The following is a 25,269-nucleotide window of genomic DNA, read 5'->3' as shown; positions in this document are numbered from 1 at the left end:
TTTCGTTCGCGCATAACTGCCTACCATTGGCTAGTTCTATAGTATAAGGCGTGTCTAGCCTACTGGTTGCTAAGCCTAGGGAGTTTTTAAACTCAGCAGATATAAAGCTCAGGTCAGCGCCAGTATCAAATAAGACAGATGCAAAATGGCCGTTAAGCAAAAACGTACCGGTTACCACATTCGGCTCTTCTTTAGCTTCACCCGCGCTGATCACAAAAGCTCTCCCGCGAGCTTGGTTTCCCCTTTGCGGGCAATCCCGACTGAAATGCCCTGGCTTTCCGCATGCGTAGCAGTTGTCATTGGCTCCAGCTTCTTTAGCACGGCAATTCACCGTCTTGTGTCCTGGCCTGTTACATTTGGCGCACGTGACGCTCGCGCATTCACCCTCGTGGTGAAACTTGCATTTGTTGCACCATGGGTAAGGGCCACTGTATCCTTTCCTTGATGGCTCCGCGGCTTGGATCGCGTAAACCCTTGCGCTTTCCTGCTTCTTGAACGGTGGCTGCTTGGAGTCGGACCCTCGGTGGTGAGAGTTCCACTTCCTCTTGGGATCAGAGGTTCGCTGCTCGATTCCGCGCGTAGTTAACATACCCGCACGGACCGTATCCCTTGTAAGGGTGATGGCCCGCGCTACCGCCTCATCAAAGGTTGGAGGCGCTGCGGCGTTGAGCGGAACCCTAACAACAGGAGGTAACCCAAAAATATACCTCTCGATCTTCTTTTCCTCCGCGTTTGCCATGTCTGGCACCAACTGGCAAAGCTCATTGAACCGGTTGTTGTAGGCGTCGATATCCGTTCCTACCATGGTGTGGTTCCAGAATTCCTGCTGCAGACTCTGGATTTCTGCGCGAGAGCAGAACTTTCTCATCATCATTTCCTTCAGTTCCTCCCAGGTCTTGTGGAGAGCAACTTCTCGCCCCAAAGTTTTCGTTTGAAGCTTCCACCAAGACGAAGCTGCCTCTTGGAACATGCAGGTCGCGTAAAGGACCTTCTGGTTCTCACTACATCCGCTAATGGAGAGAACTGTCTCCATCTTGTCAATCCAGTTGTAGAGCCCAATGGCCCCTTCGGTTCCCTTGAATGGCCAAGGCTTACAGGCCATGAATGTCTTATAGGAGCATCCTTTGTCCAAGGCTCCTGATTCGGGTTCTGGGGTCTCGTTCTGACGACCCTGACTTGATTCGGCCTTGCTGGCCTCATGTGTCGCAATTGCTTGCGCGATTATTTCCGCGAGTTCCTCGGGTGTCATGGTAATTCCCTTGGCTTTAGTTGGAGGCATTCTCGCTTTAAAAGAGAATGGAAATATATCAAACTTAGCGCATGTACTCTGAGCACATAATGTTATCGTTATTTACTAGACAGTGTGACCCGTGTTCCTAAGTGTGTGTATAGTTTCTTTTGAAAATATTTTCTTTGAAAAATATTTCATGCGATTCCCCAACGGTTATAGTCTAGGTTAAAACTTCTTTTCCTAGTTCGCTATAACCAGTGCTCTGATACCAATCTGTCACACCCGGCCCTGAGCGGCGGAAACAGCCGGGCGTGCACGAGTGGGGATTGATAATTAAGCACGGGCCATTGCAAAACATTCAAAGATTTTCATTGCGCATGAAATGTTTAATACAAATACATTACATTGTTTAAAGATTACATAAAAACATCCAAGTATAAAAACTGTTGAAGATTTCCACGCCATATCCCCTTTGCGCGGCGGGTACAACCACGCGCATCGAAGGGATAGAACTAAAATCTTCCAAAAAGCTAGTTTTAGATGTTCAGCGTGAGGTGCTCTAAGTGTGACTCCATGCGCTACCTAGTTATCTCCTGAAAGACACGTAAAAATATTTGAATCAGTATAAACTGAGTGAGTTCACAAGTTTTAGTAACTTGATAAATCGTATTGCATCATAATCTCGATACAAATCATTCTGAAACATAATTCTGATAGCATTATTAAACACATGCTTGGTAAAACATAGATCTATCAACATATTCTGATAAACTCGTTGCGCGGTTTACGCGCGAACATTTCTGGGAACTGTGCTCGTCTGTGTAAGTGGCGCTGCCACTACGAGCTAAAATAATGTAATACCGTCCCGCGGGTTACGCACGGACACTTCTGGAAAACTGTGCTCGTCTGAGTAAGTGGCGCTGCCACTACGAGCGAATAATACTGTAATACCGTCCCGTGGGTTACGCGCGGACGTTGTGCCGGAAAACAAGGCGCTCGTCTGCGTAAGAGGAGCGACCTCTACGAGCGGGCTCAAACCCATAGTACTGCCCCATGACCATACTAGGCACTCGTCTGTGTAAGAGGTGCGACCCCTACGAGTGGGCGGATCAAACCAGCAGTCCCTACCCTTAGAGTTCCAATGGTAAAGTGATCACTTACTCGAATCTGGTGCACTAACATCGAAATACCATAGATAACTGTTCGCATTGCTCATCATGAAACATAACTTAAACAAGTAATCGTTTGCATAGCTTGTAAGTATACCATGATAAAACATTATTTAAGTACGTGTCCCTCGCCCCGAAAGTAGTTTAAAAACAGTGAAAACAGTGAAAATAGGGGCTGTGAGACTCACCTGTGGTTCTTGTTAAGGGATTTAGTCGAGATTCGGGTTTTCTTGGTGTTGGTCTTTGAATTTGAAGGTCTAGTAACTGGAACGGAATCAAAAATAATGGATGCTTGGGAGATGATTAGTGCAAGTTTGCAGTTCTTTGAAGTGTGTTTTGAGTGATGATTTAGGTTACATATTTATAGGCAAACTCAAGGGAACACAGTCCCTTGCTTTAGGGGATTGAAATCTTTTCATATCTAAATGTAATGATGATAAAGTATGGAAGTTATTATTATTTACTTAAGAGTGGAGTGGTGGATAAAAGATTTTGATTTGATTTGGACAGAACATGCAGGTCTGGGGTTGGTGAGAATAGGGTGGCTGACAGTTGACTTTTCATGTTACAGTGTGCTTTTTCAGGTACTTTTGTCAGTGTACAGTAAAAAGTGGAAAATTTCTGAAACACGCTACTGTTTCCTTTCGGGCGGGAGTAATCTCCTTATAACTGGAGAATAGACTAAGTGTTCTGCGCGTATAACTTTGTGCGCATAGCTTTCTGCGTGTAGGACATTTCTTTGCTGTGGGTAGATACGTAACCTTCTCGCAGTTAGGGACATTTGAGTTTCATTTGTAGATTCTCCAGGTGGTCTTGGTATTTCAACATAGTGATCAGTCATGTTGAAGTCAATTCCATCTTGGAGCTTCAGACAAACTAGCTCTCAACGTTCCCGCCATGCGGGTAGGTTAGTTCCCCTCCCGCACGCGCATAATTGGTTTTGGGATGCACCCGCCTTAGCCTCATGCGTGACGGTCAACCCATTTAGACAACATAAAGTTTCATGAAATCATAAGGCCAAAACGTTCACGCATGGCGCATATAACATATGCTCACGCTGGTTCTTAACATGGTGCGCTTGCGCAGGTTGCACATAACAACTGCACGCGCTGACTAACATGGCGCGCTCGTGCAGGGCGCACATAACAAATGCACGCGCTTAATATTTACAATCACCTAATTATTAGGTTGATTACTTGGCTTATGGGTTTGGGAATTTACCGGTTGTCACAAAACGGCGGATAGGTTTGTGGAGGTCTATCCGCCGGGCCAAGAGATCCTGAGCCACCGGCGGCCAGGTAAGGAGATATTCTATCCTGAACCCCTCAATGCTGTACCCGTTGCTGGAAATCCTTATATCCTATCTTCTTCTGAGGAATCCGCAGATGGTCCTCCCCTTGTACGGAAGAAGAAGGCTGCTGCCGGCGTGAAGGGGAAGGAGAAGGCCTCCACAGCTGATCCAGTTGTTCTATCTGACTCGGAGTCAGATAGTGAAGAGGTGGCGGGGGAGCCTGGTGGTGAGAAGACCACTGCTCCGGAGGCTACGACCGTTACCTCCGGAGAACCAACGAAGACGACGGTGACCGGTACCAAGAGGCCGGCTCCATCGGGTTCCTCCCCGCCCGTCCGTACGTTCAGGGTCAAGAAAACCCGTAAGTACAATCATAATGTCTGCAGATTTATCGCTATAAATTTATCTAACACTTTCTTCTTTGTGCAGGCGTGGGTGTTGACGCATTCCGGGGTGAAGCGCAGGGGAGTATCCCCCCGCCAATGACGGTAGGCTCGGTCAGCCTTCCTGAGGCGTCGACCCAGGCGCCTACGCCTGCATCCGCTGGTCCAGTTGCTCATTCCTTTGAGCCAACTGTTCCGGCAGAGATGACGTCACCGCCGGCTGTGAGTGCGATTTTTACAGCATCCTTCACAGAGCCGGCGGTTACTGCTGCTGCTTACAAGGCGGCGACCACGGCGGCGACCACAACGGCGACCACGGCGGCTGCCGCCATGCCCGCGCCACCGGCACCGATGGCCGGACCATCAGGTACGCGCAGGGCTTCCCGTCGATTTTTGCCACCTTCCCGTCTGCCTGACCTGTTGGATGGATTTCCTTTAGGTTCAGGTGATGGGTTTGGCGGCTATCGGCCTGTCATTGACCCTACAGGTGCGTAGGGTTCCTTTCTTTTTCCCTTATGTTTTTTATCATCTTTTCCTTACTGCTTTTGTTTCTTTTGCAGTGTCGGATTCCAATGAAGTGTATGTTCCTCGATGGAACATACGCCGAGGAACAACCCTTCGCACACCTGTGGAGTGCGTGGACTGGGCTCGCCACGCTGCTCCTCCGGGTGCGTTGGGGGAAGCCATGGTTAGCTACCAGGAGGGTAGGCTAACTAATGAGCTTCGGGTTCTCCAGGCCCGGATGCAGCCGCGCGTCGAGCTGCTTTGTCGTGAAAACGACAAGTTGAAAGCAGCTCGCGCCAAGGACATATCTGAGGCGCGTGCTCTTCGGGAGGAGAACCAACAGCTGGCGGCAGCTGCCGCCGACAAGGAGAAGGCCTTCAAGGCCCTCGAGGTTGAAGTTCAGGCGCGACTCGAGGCCCGCTCCAAGGCTGCCCAAGCTGTGAATGAACAGCTTCGGCTGGCCAGGGAGACTGCGCGAAACGCAACCGAGAGGGCTGCCAAGGCTGAAGCCGTTGCTGAGCCTTTGCGTGTGGAGAATGAGGAGCTGAAAGGCAAATTAGAGGCTCTCCAACGCGCTCATGATGCCTTGGCAATGGAAGATGCCAAGAAACTCCAGGAAATCCTGGACCAGAGGGGGGTGCTTGACCAGACCCAGCGGAAGCTTAAGGGCGTCGAAGAGGCTGCCGCAAAGGAAGTTTTACTTGCCAACCTTAACAAGAGCGAAGCCGAACGCGCCCATAACGAAGCTCAAGCTGCCCTCCAATGGCTTCTTCGAGAAGCGTTGCCTCAGGTATGTTTAGTTTTATCTTCACGCTTTTCTTTTGTAAGAAAAGGTTCTAATACTTGTGTTTTCTTTGTAGGTTGTGCGTCGGGTCTTTTCAGAGACCTCTTACGATGATGCTATGACCGCAGCCCTCAACGCTTCTCATGAGGATGGGGAAAAGGCCGGCTTCTTGCTTGGTCTAGGGTTTGTTGAGAAAGGCGTCCCGCCTTCCAACTTCCCTTTGTTCAATGTGGATACCGAAGCCATTTATGACCAAGCATTGAACCAATACGCCGCCTTCCCGCATCCAGTGGTGGAGAAGGTGGACGAAGTAGCTGCTGCTGATGATGGGTTAGCTGTCCTCAAAGCGTTCCTCGAACCACCCCGTTCTTCTGACGGAGCGGGTCCAAGTGGAAGCGTCCATGAAGCTTGATCCTGAAGATCCCTTCCCATTGCTAAGACTTGTAGTTTTTTTTTTTTTCTTTTAGGCGGGTAGTTTCCCGGCCATTCTTGTAATATATTCTTGAAATATTAATCTTTTTGCGTATAAGATTGTTATTTCCTTCTTTGGGTTCCTTGCTTTATAAACTTATGACTTGCATACTTAGTTTAAATTAGCAATTTTCCAAGTGTTTAGAATAAGAACCTTTGAACGTGGTTGATAGTGGGTTAAAGTTTCGCTTCCTCCTTCGTGATTGTGCGGGTGGAACCGTCACTTGCACTTGGTAGGATGGCTAAACTTTAACTTATATCTGACCTGCGTGTAGGTTTTCCTTTTCGAAATTTCTAAGGCATTAAGATAAGTTGACCTTTGAACGTGGTTGATAACAGGAAGTCTTGCTTCCTCTTTCGTGATTGTGCGGGTAGAACCGTCACTTGCACTTAGTAGGATGGCAAAACTTTACCCTTATCTGACCTGCGTGTAGGTTTTTCTTACCTTTTGAGGATAAGTTAACCTTTGAACGTGGTTGATAATAGGTGTGAAGTTTTGCTTCCTCTTTCGTGATTGTGCGGGTAGAACCGTCACTTGCACTTAGTAGGATGGCAAAACTTTACCCTTATCTGACCTGCGTGTAGGTTTTTCTTATCCTTTTTAAGAATTTTGTTTTGAACCGTTCGACGCGCGGTTGTCGATAGGTTAGTGTTCATTTTCCTTTCATGATTCATGCGGATGGACCGGCACTTTCATTTAATAGGATAATTGAATTCTCCTTCAACTGACTCTGCGTGAAGGTTTGCCACGTTATTGGGTTCGTGCGGGTAAGACCGCCTTCCCACGCAACGACTTCACGTAATGTGAATGCCGTCACCAGTGTTGGATAGTTTAACCGTTCGATGCGCGGTTGTTGATAGGTTATTATTCAGTTTTCTTAATGATTCATGCGGATAGACCGACACTTTCATTTTTGGGTGCTGAACTTTTTCCCCTTTAACTGACCTGCGTGAAGGTTTGTCACGTTGCTGGGTTCGTGCGGGTAGGACCGCCTTCCCATGCAATGACGACGTAATTATGCGGTGAAAACCGGCATATTAGTTCAGAAAAGTATAAATGTAAAATCATCAGCTTCGGTGTTCTTAAAGAGAATCATTTCCATTAGAAGTGGCTCTTGGCCTTTTCTTTACAAATTGGAATTGATTTACATGCAGACTGTGTAAATGAGCTCCCTTCCATGTTGGGATGGGAGTGCCATCGAGCCGATACGCACCTGGTTCGGGATCTCGTTCTTTACGCAGCATGTAGTCTCGATTTTGAAGCTGGAATTGATTCGTGTTTTTCCCAGCTGGGGTTCTATACGCACTCGCCTGCTCAGCCTTTATTACGCCACGAGGTGCGCGAGCGTCCCATCTCTGACAAATGCTTCGACCATATCTTTTACATCTATGCATTCTTCAGTGTTGTGGCCCTTTGTCTTGTGAAAGTCACAGTATTTGCTCCGATCAGCATCGTGACGATGTCGGATTATTGGAGGCTTTGGCCATGGGAGCTCTTCAGTGGCGAATATCTCAGTGACGCTTTTGGTGAGTGGCGTCCATCTGGAGTTCCGGTGCGACTGTACATTATCCCTTCCGTCCAACCGATGTTGCAAGCCGGATGAGGTGTCAAAGTTTACCCTTGACTGCCAAATGCCTAGCTTTCGTTTTTTATTTAGTCGGGCGGTGAGGACGTTGTCTTCTCTCGTCCTCTGGGTGTAGAGGTTTGTGCTCTGTGGGAGATCTCTACCCAGTTGCTTCTCTGTTTCCGCATAGCGTTTTGCTGCTGTCATGATGCCATCCCATGTGGATGGCATGCCATATTTACCCGTTAGGGTGCGGATGAGCTCTGGGTCATGTGCGCCCTGGATGAAGGCAGCGCGAACGAGATCTTCGCTGATATTGCCCAAACTTAGCTTCTTTGAGTTGAAGCGAGTGATGAAGTTTGGCAGAGATTCATCTTCCTCTCGTATGCATTTGAGGATTGTCCATTGCTCCTCGGTATACTTTCGTTGCTGGCTGAAGTGTTGGCTAAACTTCTGTTGGAAGTCTGCCCAGTCGTAGATGTGGTTGACCGGTAGACGATCGAACCATGCTCTAGCAGCCCCCACCAGCGTCATTTGGAACATGTAACACCACGTGGGTTCCGTCCAATTACTGACGGTTGCCCCTGCTATGAACCTGTTCAAATGATCGTCTGGATCAGATATACCGTCATATGTGCCTATGTTAGGCATTTGTTTGGCACTCTTTGGGGCGATTGCTTCAGCAATGTCCCTTGCAAATTTGGACGTTCCTGCATTTGCAACGTTTGGTCTGAACGTTTTAGAGAAGTCCCGTGGACTTCCACCTGTGCTTTTTGGTTTGAAGGCTTGTCCAAAGTGCCTTTTCGGTTGGGATTCCGTTTCCTTACGCTTCCCTTTTGCCCTATGGCGAGGGTTCGCGTCGGAGTCGGATTCCTCCGAGTCATCCTCCCAGTATTCGAATTCGTCGGCCTGTTGCACGGAACGCAAGCGTTCGTCCAACTCAGCCTGGAATTCCTTTTGTCGTGCTTCCGCCCATGCCTTAACTTCATCGAGAGTCTGGCGGGGGAGTCTTCGTTTCTCAAACTGGATATCGGTGGATCCCAATAGGTGATCATTTACTGCACTTGCCCCAGCTTTGGTAAGTGGGGTAGTGTTCGTAAAATTTACTTCACTTGCCCCGGCTTCGGTAGCCGGGGTAGTGTTCGTAAAAACTGTGTTGCCGGTGTTCATCCCAGTAGCTGGGGTTGTGGTTACCGGAATTTCTCTAACCATCTTTGTAGAAGTTTGAAAAAACTGGAGAAAAATAAAGTTCTAGTTTTTCCCACGGATGGCGCCAATGAAGAAACACTAACCGGACCCCGGGCAGATTACTGGTAACCTGGGGGTTGGATAGCTGTTTCCCACGAGGGGTTAGACCCTTGGAAGATGGTTCTTCTGATAACCTGCAAAACAGACACCGTGAGCTCGTCACTGAGAAGGGGGGGGGGGGTTCCTCCTTGTGACCACCCTCCGGCGTGAGAATCAGACTAGATTGCTCTTTAAATATAAAAGTATATTAAGAGATTGCTAGAGCAGATATCAGGTATATTATGATGATAATATGATAATGTAATGTGTCGATGATCATACCATTTGGGGTATTTATAGCCGAAGGTAGGTTTCCAAGGAGGTATGGCCGGCTGCAACAGTGTTCCTGTTCATCAACAGTAGCCTACGCACGTGCCCTGCTGGTAGTTGGTGGGTAGGCAGCGGCTGATAGTGACCAGGCCTGCTGTATACTGTTCCCTTTCCACCAACTGCCGGCTACGCACGTGGTATGACAGTAGTTGGTGAGTAGGCAGCGGCTAATAGTGATACAGTACAGGAGCATGCTGCTCGCCATGCTGTATCAGTGAGCTGTCGTATCTCTGATCAGATCTTTCGCCCATACCTCGTCAGGTACAGTAAAAGGTCCTTCAGTATACAGACTGGCTTATTTGGGCGGGAGTATTCCCCCTCCCGCCTCTGTGCGGGATTGCTCCCGGCTTTGCTCATTCCTTCAGGTGACACTGTGATCGAGAGCTAAGTACCTAGTGCGTGTAGCCATGCTGCGCGGGTGGCCTTCCCTCATGGCTTGTATCCGAGGCTGCGGGAACAGGCGGAGTCCTTCACCATGGGAGGCATTTCCTGCGGGAACAGCTTGCGTACTGCGCGTAAGGACGTCACGTCTCTGAGCATGGTTGGTCCTGCGGATCCAGTTGGTTTTTGCGCAGACGTCCCTGTTTAAGGTGAGTCTTGCGGGACCAAATGGGCTCTACTGGGACCTACCTCTTCATTTAGCTAAATAAAAACACCACACTTACTCATTCGATGACTGCGAACACACTCATGCGCTTAATTCTCCCAAGCATCAACTCTGTGATCATCTTTAAACTCGCCACCGACCGGAACCTTGAACTAGTCAACTGACATTAATTCATCCACTTATCAGGTAATTGATTCGTGCTTCTTGCACGTCCTTATGTAGAGAACAAAAGCCCTCTCTCAAATCACATTAACTGAAAACAGTTTTGGATCAATTTTGGGATTTCATTTCTAGGGTTTATGATAATTTGGGGCTCATTCAAACTTCTATTATAAACATTTAAAACCAACTTTAATTCAAATCGGTCACTTGCTTGACTGGTTTATCCATCCCTTCTCAAGGCTTTGGTTCTTCCATAGGTGCGGGGTTTGAGTCCGGGTCACCTCTCTAAATTTAAGTTATGACCAAAAAACTGAAATTACTAATTTACCCCCGACTTAACGAACAAATATAGACGGGGTTAGAAAAAAGTACTAAAATGACAAGTTTTAGAAACGTGAAGTAGCCATTTGCAAAAAATTCAAAAACGGTACTAAAGTTGCGTAATTAAAAAAACCACAGGTGCTAAAATGACACTTAACTCTTTTATAATTAACAAAACAATAAATGAAAAATTGACGGTGGAGGTAATGGTAGATGCAACCTCTTCTTCATTACCCCGTAACATATATAAAATCACTTGGAAGCTTACTCCTATGACTAACTATGCCATAAATCCAATAAATCCAGATGTTAAAGCCAAGTCAAAAGTCATAACTTCCTCCCAAATACTTGAATGAAAAACTAAAGTTACTTCTTGCGACCGTATCTTGCTTTTTTGTGGTTCGGGTTGACCCACCTCGATCCAGTTTAAACTCTACAATAAAGACAAGAAATTTTGTCATAGTGCCCGGTCACCGACACACATCGTTTCTCTCCATATATCTTAAGAGGACTCATAGTCCTAAACTCGGAAACAATACGTTAACAGTGGCGGATCTGGCCTAAAATTTCAGGTGTACCGTTCAAAAATATTTTTTTTACCTTGTTTATTCAATGTAAACGAAATTTTTAAACCGTATATCATACAATAACCGAAATTTTTTACGGTATTCCGTACAATAGTTTTTTTTCTTTTTGAACTTGGTGTTGGACCGATATCATATTTTCTTTGAATTTTCATTTAAAAAGATTGATGATAAGACTTTGCCATCTAATCTTCTAAGTTCCCTAATTTAAAAGGTACAACATTTAACCCATAAATCAATAATCAATTACAACTAGTTTTATACCCGTCCGGTAGTTTAAAGACGTAATGGCTAAAATATCTTTCTTTTCTTTACATTCTAAACCGATCACAAAATGCATAACTTTTTTTCTATAACGGTCATTAAATACATAACTCAAAACTTACAATTTACACTATTTGAAAATTTTAATTATTAAAAAGTTAAAATGGAAAACACAAGAAGAAAAGCATAGTAGTAGATCTAAACACATCACCGGTTGCTATTTTGCTTTATAAATCTCACAATATCCCTTTGTGGAATAGAAACTTGGTGACAAAATACAATCCTTTAACGAATGCTATAGCATGTGAATGGTAGGAACCATCTTCCGACATATATCATCTAACTCTCTAAAAACGGGCATCCTTCAGACTTTATTTGCTGGAGTTGACACCTTTAGCAAACTCACCAACGCAAACTCCATAATTTTCTTGAGGTACTCCATGTCTAAACTGTAACTACATATAGGGAAAATGAAAACAACAGTTCAACCAAAAGCTAAACTTAGCAGTGTCATGTAATGGCCCATGAATATGGTCGTTCAAATAAACAGACTTTTCAATTTTATTGCCATGTAATGGTCCAATTTCTACAACCATGTAATGAAAACAAAACTTTGACTGAACCAAGTCTGACCCGAACCTGTTTTGACCCGTCACCTAACCCGCCCGTTTTGCCAGAATTATGTTGTGTTTGTTGTGCTGGTACACGCCCCAATTAAACATACAACATTAATTTGATTTAAGTGATTCTAGAAGCAGAAGTTTATAGTGGTTCCAATTTCATAGCCATGTAATGATCCAATTTCTTCAACCATCCAAATGCAATTGATGAACATCTGGGCCTATACAAACAATCTTAGTGAGCAAACCATAATTATTGCAGATCAAAGTTAAACAGAAACAAAACCTCTATTTATTTTGAAGTTGATGAAAAACGAAATTATAGTTGCAGGGACGAAAATGAAGCCTTCAAATTTAATAGACTTTCGACTTTATATGGATGAGAATTAATATCAGACAAATCTGATGGTCAGGAGCAATCCATGAAAACAATACACTCTTCCGTGTTAATATAAGTATTTATTAAAAGGGCTGAAACTATGGGGAAAACTATATAGAAAAATAGTAAGCAAGCAAGATTTATATTACCTCAATCGGTTTAGGGTCCAATGTCAGGTCAACACCGGTTTGCTCAATAATTATGTATTGAAATCAGTAAATTATATATAAATAATAAATAATACGAAGAAGATTAGCTTCTGTTTAGAACAAAATGATTGAAGAAGTATTGCATAGAACGTAAAGAATAATGAATGAGGCTGATGATTTACCTCAAGTAGGTACCAACCACATCAGATATGGTCTCCAGCTTCTTCCCACACTAGGAGCGACTTGGAATCCCCACTGTAAAAATCTAATGTTTGAGTGATACATATCTTTTGCCCTTCTTTTTATAATTTACAAAAAATAAAAGAAAACGAGTAAGAAAAAACCTCTCTATACTTATGTTATAACCATGTGCAACTTGAATTTCACAAATTACCTGTATAGTTTAATAAGGCAGGTAGTTCATTAGTGAGTTAGTGGTAAATTTGTTCCATGATGCACACAAGTGATCTTAATGTTGAACTAAAAGAAGTTAATATGACTTAAGAAGTTGAACAATGAAAATGGATTACCAGTTCCACATGAGAAGTATCTCAATTTCCTTCTTTCAGTGTTGCATACCTTGACTTAAATAAAATTCTGCAAAAAAAAAAATGAATGAATGAAAATTAATATCAACACAATAACCTCAAAACAAACAAATTAGCTTTCATCTAGGCTTCGTACAACTGTGTCATGGTGAACGCACATAAATGTTACCAAAAACTCCGAATTATGATATATTATAATGAAACTGAAATCAAAATTAGGGTTTAGGTTTATCGATGTCAAGACAGTGTGGTGGTTGGATTTCAATTTCGATTTTGAATGGCCAAAGTGCAACCCTCAGAACCTGAAATTGTGGTATTTGGATGGTAAATGATACACTTATAAACCCTAGTAAGCTATTAATCAAAATCCAAGCAAGTTTTGTTCGGTTGTTTACCTTTCTAATCTAATCGAGGGCCAGTGATGGTGATACGTTCGCATCCGTATTTTGTGTTTTTTATTTTAGTTGTTGCATGGGCTAGGGACTATTATGGCTTTTCTGTGTTATTGTGGGTTATTTGGTAAACTTGGTAATTTGCTTTTGATTTAAACTAATGCATACGGTTCCTGGAGATTATCCAGAGAATTAGTTTTATCCTTCTCCTAGGTTTCTTCTAATCAAACCCTGTCAAGGGTATCAGAGCCATTCCGATTCCTCATCGGAATTCCTCGCCGCAACCATGACTAACACTCGCAATAATGAAATCGACAACACCCTCAAGTCCCAAGATAAAGCAATCAACGACATCCAAGCCGCGTTAGCAGCCCTGATGAAGCAACATGAACAATCTTCGAAGCAGCAGGAAGAGATTTTGAACGCGGTGCGTGATAAAGCCGTGCAATCGTCGGGTAGTTCTTTCGGTTCTTTCGCTGATTCGGATGCCGATTCACGAGGTTCCAAACCATTCCATATCGGTAAGATTGAATTCCCTAAATTCTAGGGGACAGATGTGGAGGGTTGGATATATCGTTGCGAACAATTCTTCTCAATGGATAATACCCCAGACGAATCCAAACTTCGTTGTGCGGCGGTTCATCTGGAGGGTGATGCACTCCAATGGCACCGTGCATATATGAAGACAAGGAATGCTACGGTGGTCGAGGTACCATGGGCGGATTACGTTCGGTCTATTTCAGCGCGTTTTTCCGATGCGTTGTTTGAAGACCCACTGGAAGAGATGGCATCCTTAACACAAACTGGGTCGTTACAAGAACTGAACACGACCTTCGACTCACTGTTGAACAAGGTTACCCTGAGCGAAACCCAAGCCGTGAGCTTATACATCAAGGCTCTCAAACCGGACATCCGGGGACCGGTAAAAATGTTTAAGCCACGTACGTTGCATTAGGCGTACGGGTTAGCTAAGACCCAAGCCTTGAATAACGAAACGTTGGAGGAAAATTTTGCTGGGGGATGGTGGAACAGAGGAGCTTCAGAGACCACCAACACGAAAATTACACCACCCGCTAACGCCGCTAAACTGCCTCTCCTACCCACCCCCAACCGAGCAACAACCACCACACTGCGCCCGGTTCACAATCAGCGACGTTTGACCAGCAAATAATTGGAACAAAAAAGGGCGAAGGGGGAGTGTTTTTGGTGCACCGAAAAGTTTGTACCGGGCCATATGTGTGCGAAACCCCGTAAGCAACTTTATATCATCGAAGTCGATGAGGAGGAAGAGAATTCAGGGGAAGAAGAGGGACCCGACCAAGAAGAGGAAACGAAGCATCAGATTTCGATACACGCTTTAATAGGTATTCCGTCTTACTCAACTATGCGGGTCAGTGGGTAGATGGGTACCCGTCAACTCCATATACTTATAGACTCGGGATCGACACATAACTTCCTTAGGGAACGGTTGGCCAAGAAATTGGGTTGTGAAGCCGTGACTATAGCGCCGGTGACCGTAGGGGTGGCGGACGGAAAGAAGTTAACTAGTACTCAAGTGTGCTGAGAATTCCAATGGAACATGCAAGGGAACTGATTCACAACCGAGGTACTACTGTTGCCTCTTGAGGTTGCTCCCGTTGAGCGACATTCTGTGGAATTTCCAAAAAAAAAAACGATGAGGTTCGAACTAGCGGGTAAGAGGTACGAACTAAAGGGGCTGCAAATAATTTGTTCGTTGTGTGCTCTCTTGAAAAGATGGGTAAACATGGGAGGGCCGGGAATCTACAATTGTTCAGCCTACACTTAACCAACGTAGAACAAGGAGACAACTACCAGTCCCGCGTGGTAAACATTCCTAGTGAACAAGAGGGGGCCTATCGGTGGAAAGAGTTGGTGGCCCGATTCCCATGCGTCTTCCAGGTGCCTAGGGGTTTACCGCCCCGACGACCGTTTGATCACAAAATAGTGTTGAAGGAGGGTACCACCCCCATTAGTATGCGTCCGTATCGTTACCCGGCAGTTCAGAAGGATGTTATCGAAAAAACCACACGTGAATTGTTGGACTGGGGAGTCATTCAGAACAGTCAAAGTTCGTTTGCGGCTCCGTAGTCCTCGTCAAGAAAAAAGACGGCCAATGGCGAATGTGTATGGATTATAGGCGTCTCAACGAAGCAACGGTAAAAGATAAGTTTCCGATTCCGCTTATCGATGAGTTGTTAGACGAGTTAGCGGGAGCCTCTTTTTTCTCGAAGTTGGATCTCCGACCCGGGTACCATCAAGTGAGAATGGCAGTCGAGGACGTACCAAAAACGGCATTTCGTACACACGAGGGGCACTATGAATTCCTTGTCATGCCCTTTGTCTTGACTAATGCTCCCGCAACGTTTCAAGACCTCATGAACCACGTATTTAAACCCATGCTTCGGAAGGGAGTGTTGGTTTTCTTTGACGATATCCTCGTCTATAGCAAAAGTGAGAATGATCACCGGCAGCACTTGGAACAGGTCCTCACAATAATGCAAGCCAATGAACTGTTTTCCAAAGAGTCGAAGTGTGTATTTAGGAGCCGAGCAATCAAATACTTGGGTCACATTATAGCGAAAAAGGGGTGAGCACAGATTCGAAAAAAATTGAAGCAGTGCAACAATGGCCAACTCCGAAAACAATCAAACAACTTAGAGGGTTTTTTGGGCTTAGCCGGGTACTACCGGTGATTCATACGTTCATTCGGAATGATCGCACGACCACTCACCGACTTGTTGAAAAAAGACGCGTTTAAGTGGGAGCGGAAGCACAAAATGCTTTCGATAGTCTCAAGAGTGCACTTACTTCAGCCCCGGTTTTAACCTTACCTGATCCCACCAAACAGTTTGTAATCGAAACCGATGCGTCGGCAGGAGGGATAGGGGCGGTCTTGATGCAAGACCGACACCCGGTCTCTTTTTTATCACGGGCTTTGTTGCCAAGGCAGATGGCGCTTTCGGTTTATGAGAAGGAGTTATTAGCTATCATTTTGGCGGTGAAACAGTGGCACTATTACCTTATTACCAGCCCATTTGTCATTCGTACGGATCAAAAATCTCTTAAACACCTACTCACTCAAAAGGTGACTACCCCTCTACAACATAAATGGCTAGCGAAACTTATGGGATACGATTACTCCTCGAGTATAAAAAGGGCGAGAAAACGTGGTAGCCGATGCGCTGTTACGGGTGCAAGGATCGGAGTCATTTGTCACGGCCGTATCGCAACTATTGCCGCTCTTGCTGAACAGAATAATTGAAAGCCAAAAAAAATGATATTGATCTTCAACAATTGGTAAGTAAGGTCATGGAGGGAGAGGGTCATATGAAATACAGGTGGAACGGTACGTGGTTGTCGCACGATAACCGTATGGTAGTTGGTAATGACGTCGCCCTACGTGAGGAAATGGTAAAAATATGCCATGAATCACCGGTAGGGGGCATTCGGGGGTGCGATCTACGGTGCAACGGGTGAAAGGGCTGTTTTTTTGGAAAGGAATAAACAAGGTGGTGAGACGAGTAGTACGTAACTGTGACGTGTGCATGCGGGCTAAAACCAAAAACGTGGCTTCGCCGGGGTTGATGCAGCTGCTACCAATACCGGAGATGATTTTTTCGGATATATCGATGGATTTTATCGGTGGGTTGCCAAGGGTTAAGGGCAAGGACACCATCTTTGTGGTAGTGGATCGTCTCACGAAATACGGACACTTTATGTTATTGGGTCGCCTTTAATCAGCAGAGGATGTTGCCCAAGTTTTTTTTGACAACGTGTACAAGCTGCATGGGTGCCTAAGTTCTATCGTCTCTGACCGAGACCCGATCTTTTTAAGTTCTTTTTGGACGGTGTTTTTGCATCTTCAGGGCATCGAGGCGAAGTTGTCAACGACGTACCACCCTCAAACTGACGGTCAAACAAAGGTGGTAAACCGGTGTTTAGAGGGATATTTACGATGCATGGTGATGGAGCGGCCTCACACATGGGTCAAGTGGGTAGCGACGGCTGAATGGTGGTACAATACCTCGTTTCATTCCTCTTTGGGTTGTACCCTATTCGAAGCCTTGTACGGGTATCGACCCCTGCTGCATATACCTTATATCCCGAGGGATGCGACTGATAGTGAAATTGATGAGGTGATGCGAGATCGGGATACAGACATCGGGGTACTTAGACAGTAACTATTGAAGGCTCAAAACCGTATGAAACAGCAAGCAGACAAAAAGAGGTCAGAAAGAATGTTTAAACCGGGTAAGTGGGTATACCTCAAGCTCCAGCCATATATATGCAGAACTCGTTACGGGTACACAAGCATTCAAAACTCACTCCCAAGTATTTCGGGCTGTTTTTGATCATAGAAAGGTTGGAGCGGTTGCTTATCGGCTCGATTTACCGGAAGAAGCTCACATCCATCCAGTCTTTCACGTGTCGTTACTCAAGGGACCGTGCGGATCTCCAGAAAAGATTGTTCCCTTATCGGTGGAAGCTCGGTTTAATCTTCACCCGCCGGCTGTGTTGGACAGGAAGTTGGTTAAAAGAGGTAATAAGGCGGTGATGAAAGTACTCGTACACTGGAAGGAGCAAACCACTCACGATGCTACGTGGGAGTTTTTAGATGAGCTAAAGTTGCGTTTTCCGGACTTCAGCGAGCTCACTCTTGAGGACAAAAGTGGCTAAGGGGGAAGTCTTGATACATTCGCATCCGTATTTTGTGTTTTTTATTTTAGTTGTTGCATGGGCTAGGGACTATTATGGCTTTTCTGTGTTATTGTGGGTTATTTGGTAAACTTGGTATTTTGCTTTTGATTTAAACTAATGCATACGGTTCCTGGAGATTATCCAGAGAATTAGTTTTATCCTTCTCCTAGGTTTCTTCTAATCAAACCCTATCAGATGGTGGTGCAGATGACAGATAGAGAAACAAAGGTGCTGGTGGTGTGACCAGTTATCGATTTAGATATATATAGGGAAAAATGGTTTCATCAAGGTGGACCGTCGGTAACTTGCAGATGGCAGGAGAGAGGTGAGGAACTGCTGGTAACTGCTGCTTCTAGAAGGAATTTTGATAGTTTAAATGGCTGAGATCAAAAGTTAATTACTTTCAAGGGTCAAGATCTTCCAAAAAGTTGGTTACAACTAGGGGAACAATATAATATATAATTTCCAGTTTACATTATTCAAATATTCGACAAATCATAATCAATCTTTCAGTTGCTACCAATGGAGTGGTGGTACATTGGCAAATGCAAAGTCTTTAATACACATGAGTTTAGAAGGGGTGGTATCGGGTTCAAGTCCCATAAGCAACATAAATTAAAAGAAATTCATCGTTAACAAAAAATTCATTCAATTGCCCATAAACAATTTCAAATTAACAAATATATATAAACACATAAACAATTACAATTTTAAATAGAAGTAGAAGAATAATTAAATTGAACAAGTAGAATTCAAGCCGTAAAAAAGGGACAGAAGAGAACCGACCGTCGGCTACTCGGCTGCAGCATGGATGAAACTTTGTTTTTTAGAATGTTGATGTCCAGTCTAAACCGATTGTTTAAGAATTACGGAACAACAAACAATGCTTTTATTTGATTTGGCTTAAATTTGGTTGGACTTTAATTGATATAAGCTTTTAATTTGGTTGAACTTTAAACAGACATGGGTAACATTATATATATTTTCAGGGGTAACGGAATACAAAAACCGACTAAAACATATACAAATTTGCACTACCGGCGAATAGTTGAGGGGGTAGCGCTACGGAGGCTACCCCTGATTGTAAGCTAGGTCCGCCCCTGAATACGTATTTTAAGACTGTCCGGCCTTTCTAAAAATAAGTTTACCATTGACCGTTCAATATTTTGATTTTTTAATTTTTAATCACTGTATTAATGGAACTTTATAGTATAAACATTTGACGGATTTTTTGGACACCTTAACTTGAAATTTGCATAGAGAGAAATAAACAGAAAAAGAAAGTCAGCACATTAAACTAACATTTGGATGAATCAACTACTATAATAACTCTAGTCCACAAACTAATTAAAATTCTCTGATTTAGGAATTACAACTCCTTTTAACACTTTAAATATCCACATTCCACACAACCTTGTACAAAACTCCTTTATAATTTAGCAGGCTTCCTATATATTTAATTTAAAACAGAAATTGGTTTAAAAAATAAAAACATTTGGTCAATAAATAAAAAAAACCAGTGTTTAATTTTATGAAACATCTAATAACACTAGACGGGTGCCCGTGTGATGCATCGGGTGTTTGAACATGTTAATCACGTACAAATATAAGTGTTTATGGTTCGGTTAAAACCTTGAAATCGTTTAAATCGGTCATTGGTTTGACTTCTTTTTTCTTTTTCTTTTTTACTTTCGGTTTGTTGGTCGGTTTCAAAATTTTCAAAACGTAGTGAACGGTTGGTTCGTGGTTTATATCGGCAACCGATCATATGAAACCAGAAAAGACTGTAAATTAACCTAATTGCAATATGATTCATTTTGTAATCTTTGTTGTTATTATCACGTCCCAGATCTTCCATTAATATTTACCATTTATGTGGCTAAAATTATCATTTTATTTATGATCATCTCAAATATCATATTATGTTGGTTTTTAGTTAAAATTGACGATACATTTAAATTATTAATTATTTTAAACTAAATTTATTATTAAAGTTTAAACTGTGAAACCAAACTGAACCAGGCCGTTAGTAACGATTCGGTTTCAACTTTTAATGGTTGAGTTTGGTCTTGGACGACAACAAATTAGTATTAACGGTTGGACTCACAAGTTTAACTTAAAAACATCAAAACCGACATTGAACACCCTATGTAACATATTAATTTATTTAAAATGAAAAAAAAGAATACAATAATATCATATCCAAATTAAAGAGAATAAAATGCTCGTTTTTATGGTGCAATTTGTTTATAAAAATATTAACGTATGAAAAGGCTATAGTCGTTTAAAAATCATGGGTGGGAAGTTAGTTTACAAGTTAAGTTAAAAACATAATATGGTTAAAGATGAGGGACCAAACTTGTAAGTTGAATAGATTGTGTTTAAAAGACATGTTTACCCTTACTAACACATGTACCTTATGCTTTAAATGTTGTAAATTACTTAAAAATAGGTGTCTTAATTTGTCCTTGTTTAATGTATTATATATAGTATAGATATTGGCGAAAATTAATTGAGAAATATAGGCGGGTGGTAGACACGTGTTATCCAAGGATCAACCGTGACCATACGTAACAAGTTGACTCGTCCATTCCTTTAATTAAATTAACTTTACAACAAAACAATCATAAAAAAGGAAAAAAGAAGAAAACATAGAAATTAAGACGCATGATAAACAAAAGTTACAAGCATACAAACACACTGAGCTAGTGAGCTAGCCACTGGTGTTGGATCAACTGTACGTATATTATTCTAGTCACATTGATTAATTCGATCTCACCAAGAACCAGTTGAACTCTCAGACAACCTCAAAATCTCTTCCAAGTAATCAGCACCCAAATCCTCAAACACCACCACACTCTTGTCATCATACACATGATCTTTATTAATCCTCTTAGCTTTTCTCTTCATGGAGTGACTCTTTTTCAATGCCAAAACCGGCGAACTCCCTTCCTCAAACCGGTAATCCATCACTCTAAGCGACTCATAAACCGTCTCAACCGGAAAGTTTAGAACTGCCATTGAACCCCTAGCCACAAATGCAGCTTGGTCATACGCCAAAGCAGCTTCCTCTGGGGTATCAAACGTACCTAGCCAAACCCGAGCACCGTTTCTTGTCGAATCCCTTATTTCCGCTGCGTACTTGCCCCAACTCCGAGGGCGGATCCCTCGGTAGTTAATCTTTTGTGGTGGACTAGTTGTGGTATGATCTTGGTAAGAGGACTCGGCTAGCATTCCGAAAAGAGTCATTTCTTCGGCGTCGTTTTCGTTGAAAGGGAGGATTTCGTTTGAAGTGTATGTGTAGAATGAAGAATCCATTTTTGAGTATTTGGATGTTGGTTTGATATATATCATGCAAGTTTAAGTTGGTGCATGTAACTATATGTTCGAGAAGGTGTGATATATATATATATATATATATAGAGGCAGACAAATGGATTATTGTATGAAAATAATATAAAGTTGATATATTTGGAGTTAGTGGGATTTTCAAAGGAATTTATTGACTCACGCACGTGTCGGTCAAAAAAGTAGTTATGGTGGCTAAATAGGTCATACTCTCAGTACCATAATTTCACTTCATTGTGGCAGTTTTTGTTATTTGTAATTGTAACAGTAACTACACTGTGGGACAATGATCTTTGGTGGGTTGGTTAGGCTGCATTTGAGATTAACTTTTGATCAGCATATGTGAACACAAAATCACATCATTGCAAGTAACTTTCAGTTTCAGTCAACATTTTCTTTGTTGAATTTTTCTAATAATACTTTTACAAATGCAAATTCAAACGTTACTCATTTATAGTTCTTTGTTATCAGTTGTTCTTTTTATCTCATCTAGAATCAGAAATTTATTTGTAAAACCTCTTGAATATGAAATTGTATATAAGAAAGTTATTATATACAACATACTCCGCCCCTTATGGTGCCCACAACAACAAAGTTTTAACCTTCCATTTTCTTTTAAAAAAAAGTTATGAAATTGTTCTTTTTATCTCATCTATAAACCGTACATTAGCTTCTCCTCACACTCCAAACTTTAGTTAAAGTTTAACCTTTCATTTTCTTTTAAGACCACCCGTAGTGGGTGAGTTTTGTGTAGCGTTTAGGACCAAAACGCAGGGGTACACCGCCCCCCCTGCGTTATAAGTTTTTTTTTGCTACGTTGTGTACAAAACGCGTGTGATGGCACAAAAATCAAACAATGGACCGTTGAATGTTACCGTTGGTGATTAAATAAAAAAAATTAATTTCTTTATATATATTTATACTATATAAACAAACCAAACTCATTTTTTTAACACACTCCTTCCACTTTTATACCAATTTATATCTTTTACACTAATAGTTCTACCATCATGTTTCCAAACAACAACCAAAATATTCTCGGTTTCGGTCAATATGCCCGTCAACCCAACCAAAATACACAACCGACCAATCTACCACCCCGACGCCAACCGTACCCGTCCTGCAAATGTTTGACCCGCAAATGGCCTACTTTGCATATCTACAAAACTCTATGCCAAACCCGGTGCCCGGTTTCCAAAACCCGACAGCGAACATTTTTGCCGGTTCGGGTTCCCAACCCGCCCCGGAGACCGAACCCGAGGTCGTGTTCGTGCCGGAGACACAACCCGTCCCGGTGACCGTAGGCGGTTCGAGCCAACCCGCGACGTTCGAAAAAACACGAAAAGATGCCCGCCGGCAAACCTCGGGTTAGAAAGACGGTGATCCAGTGGAGTCCTAACGAGTGTGTAGTATGTGCTCGTGCTTGGTGCCAGATATCGGAAGATGCCAAATGCGGTAGGTTTTTAAAATGCATATATTTTTTTTAAATTTCTTATAACAAACATTAAACTTGTAATGTTTTTATTTTTTTAGCGAACTATCAAAAAACGGGGGTTTTTGGCACAAAATTATAGAGATGTTTCACAATCTTGGCGGGGACTCGCGTCGAGAAAAAGATTCTTTACTGTCGAAATGGGGCGACATAAACACCAAATGCATGGCTTTCCATACGGTTTTCTCTCGAATGAGTCAAACTAGGAGTAGCGGTGTCTCGGACGTGGAAGTCATGGATAACGCGTTGGTTGAGTTTCAACATAAGGTCGGCGGCACCTTCAACTACTTTGGCATTTGGAAAGACCTATTGAGGCATCACCCAAAATGGGGCATGGTGTTGGATGCCGAAGCCGAAGCCGAAGGTGGTCCGCGTAAAAAGAAGTCTAAAACATCGTCTTCGGTTGATCCAGACACGCCCCGTTCCGACGCTCGAAACTTCAACTTAAGCGATAATGATGCCATGAATACTACCGAGATGCCTCGGCCGAGGGTAGAAGAACCAAAGCCAAAGGAAAGGGGAAAGGGACCGGTTCGTCGTCGGCAACGGGTTCGAATCCCGAATTGGAAAGCCAATTCCAATTAATGAACTCTCGACTCCAAGATTTACACCAACTTGGAACCGAACGACTTCAAGTAAATTTGGACGCCGTCGAACTACTTCGAAGGAATGAGATGGACAAAGACATCGAGATTTTATCAAACGAGCTATCCGAAGACGACCCGATAGTCCAATCTCTAAAAGCCAATCGACGAGCGAAAATTTTAGAAAAATATAAATGAGTTTTAGCTTTATTAGTATTATTTATGTTTTTTTATTTTAATTTGATGTATTTTTTTTAATTTAGTTTAATGTATTTTTTATTTGGAAGTTTAATGTAATTTTTTATTTTATGTTAATTTATTTAAATGATTTAGTATTTAAAAAAACAAATAAAATTAATAATGACTGGGCGCATAACCCCTGGTAGTGGAGAGTTATGACTACAGCCTGTTTTTGTACAAAATCATAACTCTGACTGGGTACATACCATTGTATATATGCAATATAAGAATAATACAGACATCGAATACAAATTAGTACGTATGTGTAATACAGCATTATTTATGTTTTTTTATTTTAATTTGATGTATTTTTTTTAATTTAGTTTAATGTATTTTTTATTTGGAAGTTTAATGTAATTTTTTATTTTATGTTAATTTATTTAAATGATTTAGTATTTAAAAAAACAAATAAAATTAATAATGACTGGGCGCATAACCCCTGGTAGTGGAGAGTTATGACTACAGCCTGTTTTTGTACAAAATCATAACTCTGACTGGGCGCCACGTGACGCATAACCCCTGGTAGTGGAGCTTTATGACTACACATGGTCTAAATAAGCAACTTTTACAAACTCAATAAAAACATTAAATTTGTATATGGTACACACACATATATGTTTGTGTGTGCGTGTTTATAAGTGAGAGGAAATCCACTTTCTCGTCTACCCTGAAGTAGAGATGGGCAAAAAAACCGGTTGGTGAACCGGTTCAACGGTTTAAACCGAAAACCGGTTTTTACAAAAACCGGTTATTTAAAAACCGGTTTGACCGGTTTAGTAACCGCCGGTTCGTATATCGGTTACAAGTTCTAGAGAAAAAACCAGTTACTGAACCGGTTATGGAAAAAACCGGTTAATTTTAAAACCGGTTATTATGAAAAAAACCGGTCATTAACCGGTTATTTTAAAAAAAAACCGGTTAATTAAAAAACCGGTTATTAACCGGTTCTAACCGGTTTCTAAACCGGTCCTAACCGGTTAGACCGGTCCGAGTTTTGCACCAAAAAAACCGGTTAATAAACCGGTCCGGTTATTTAAAAACCGGTTTTTTTCCAGGCCAAGAAAAACCGGTCCGGTTATTAACCGAACCGGTTTTTTTAAAAAAACCGATTTGTGCACCTCTACCCTGAAGTCTACAGCCATGCATGGACTTGATCTGTGAATCATAATGATGGAGTCCATGCCACCCCTCGTACGCCCTTTTGCCGTGCCCTTCTTACCTCTGGCGGCTTTGCCCGTTATGGGTGCTCTATAAAGCACTTATTTTTTTTTTATCTTAGCGTACCTAGTGTGTAAATGAGTCGGGTCAGGTTTGGTTACCTATTGAGTTCAACTTGTTTATAGTTCTATTTTCAAAATTCATGGTAAAGCTTTTCTTGTTAATTATTTATTTGATTATTTTATTAATATGCATTTATAATTTGGTTATAGTTGTAATATAAATATAACAAAATATATATTTTTTTTTGATAAATTTTATCATAAATGATTACTAAATAACAAGAGTTTAGATAAAGTACAAATGAAATTAACATGTTAATTATAAGAATAAATAGAGTAATTATATATAAAAATAGAGTAATTATGTAATTACTCCATCATAAAATAATTACATAATTACTCTAAGATGTAATTTCATTATTATTCTACTTGATTCTCACAATTAGCATGTTAATTTCATCTGTATGTTAACTTTTCTCAAATAACAATTAGTTTGTGTGTATGTATGTGTATACATATGTGTGTGTATATATATACATATCATATTAAACAAAAAAATATATAAACGATAATGAAACTCGTTTAGATTCTCAAGAGTAGTCAAACTTGATGTCTGAGGCTGTGA

At 42.2% G+C, this 25,269-nt stretch overlaps 1 protein-coding gene and 1 pseudogene across 1 annotated transcript; one reads left to right on the top strand and one right to left on the bottom strand.

Moving 5' to 3' along the window:
* The first annotated feature begins 16,371 nt into the window (after positions 1-16,371).
* LOC143618677 (uncharacterized) lies at positions 16,372-17,739 on the top strand. The gene is made up of 3 exons (XM_077090787.1): positions 16,372-16,473; positions 16,929-17,239; positions 17,421-17,739. The coding sequence occupies exons 1-3, from the start codon at positions 16,372-16,374 to the stop codon at positions 17,737-17,739; spliced, it is 732 nt and encodes a 243-aa protein (XP_076946902.1).
* A 2,796-nt stretch (positions 17,740-20,535) lies between these two features.
* LOC143618264 (ethylene-response factor C3 pseudogene) lies at positions 20,536-21,428 on the bottom strand (annotated as a pseudogene).
* Positions 21,429-25,269: the final 3,841 nt, after the last annotated feature.

Source organism: Bidens hawaiensis, unplaced genomic scaffold (assembly GCF_021521415.1).
Source record: "Bidens hawaiensis isolate Kalapana, Puna unplaced genomic scaffold, B.hawaiensis_p1.1 tig00002338_1, whole genome shotgun sequence".
Lineage (NCBI taxonomy): Eukaryota > Viridiplantae > Streptophyta > Magnoliopsida > Asterales > Asteraceae > Bidens > Bidens hawaiensis.
The sequence above is the reverse complement of the archived record's forward strand: the minus strand, read 5'-3'. Positions and strand labels throughout refer to the sequence as shown.

Bases quoted from the DNA above. Each gene is read 5' to 3' on its own strand.
- LOC143618677 (XM_077090787.1), top strand. From the start codon at position 16,372: ATGGAGGGAGAGGGTCATATGAAATACAGGTGGAACGGTACGTGGTTG. The intron at 16,474-16,928 runs GTAAAAATATGC...TTGCATCTTCAG, and splicing joins TCGCCCTACGTGAGGAAATG to GGCATCGAGGCGAAGTTGTC. The intron at 17,240-17,420 runs GTAACTATTGAA...TTTTGATCATAG, and splicing joins GACATCGGGGTACTTAGACA to AAAGGTTGGAGCGGTTGCTT.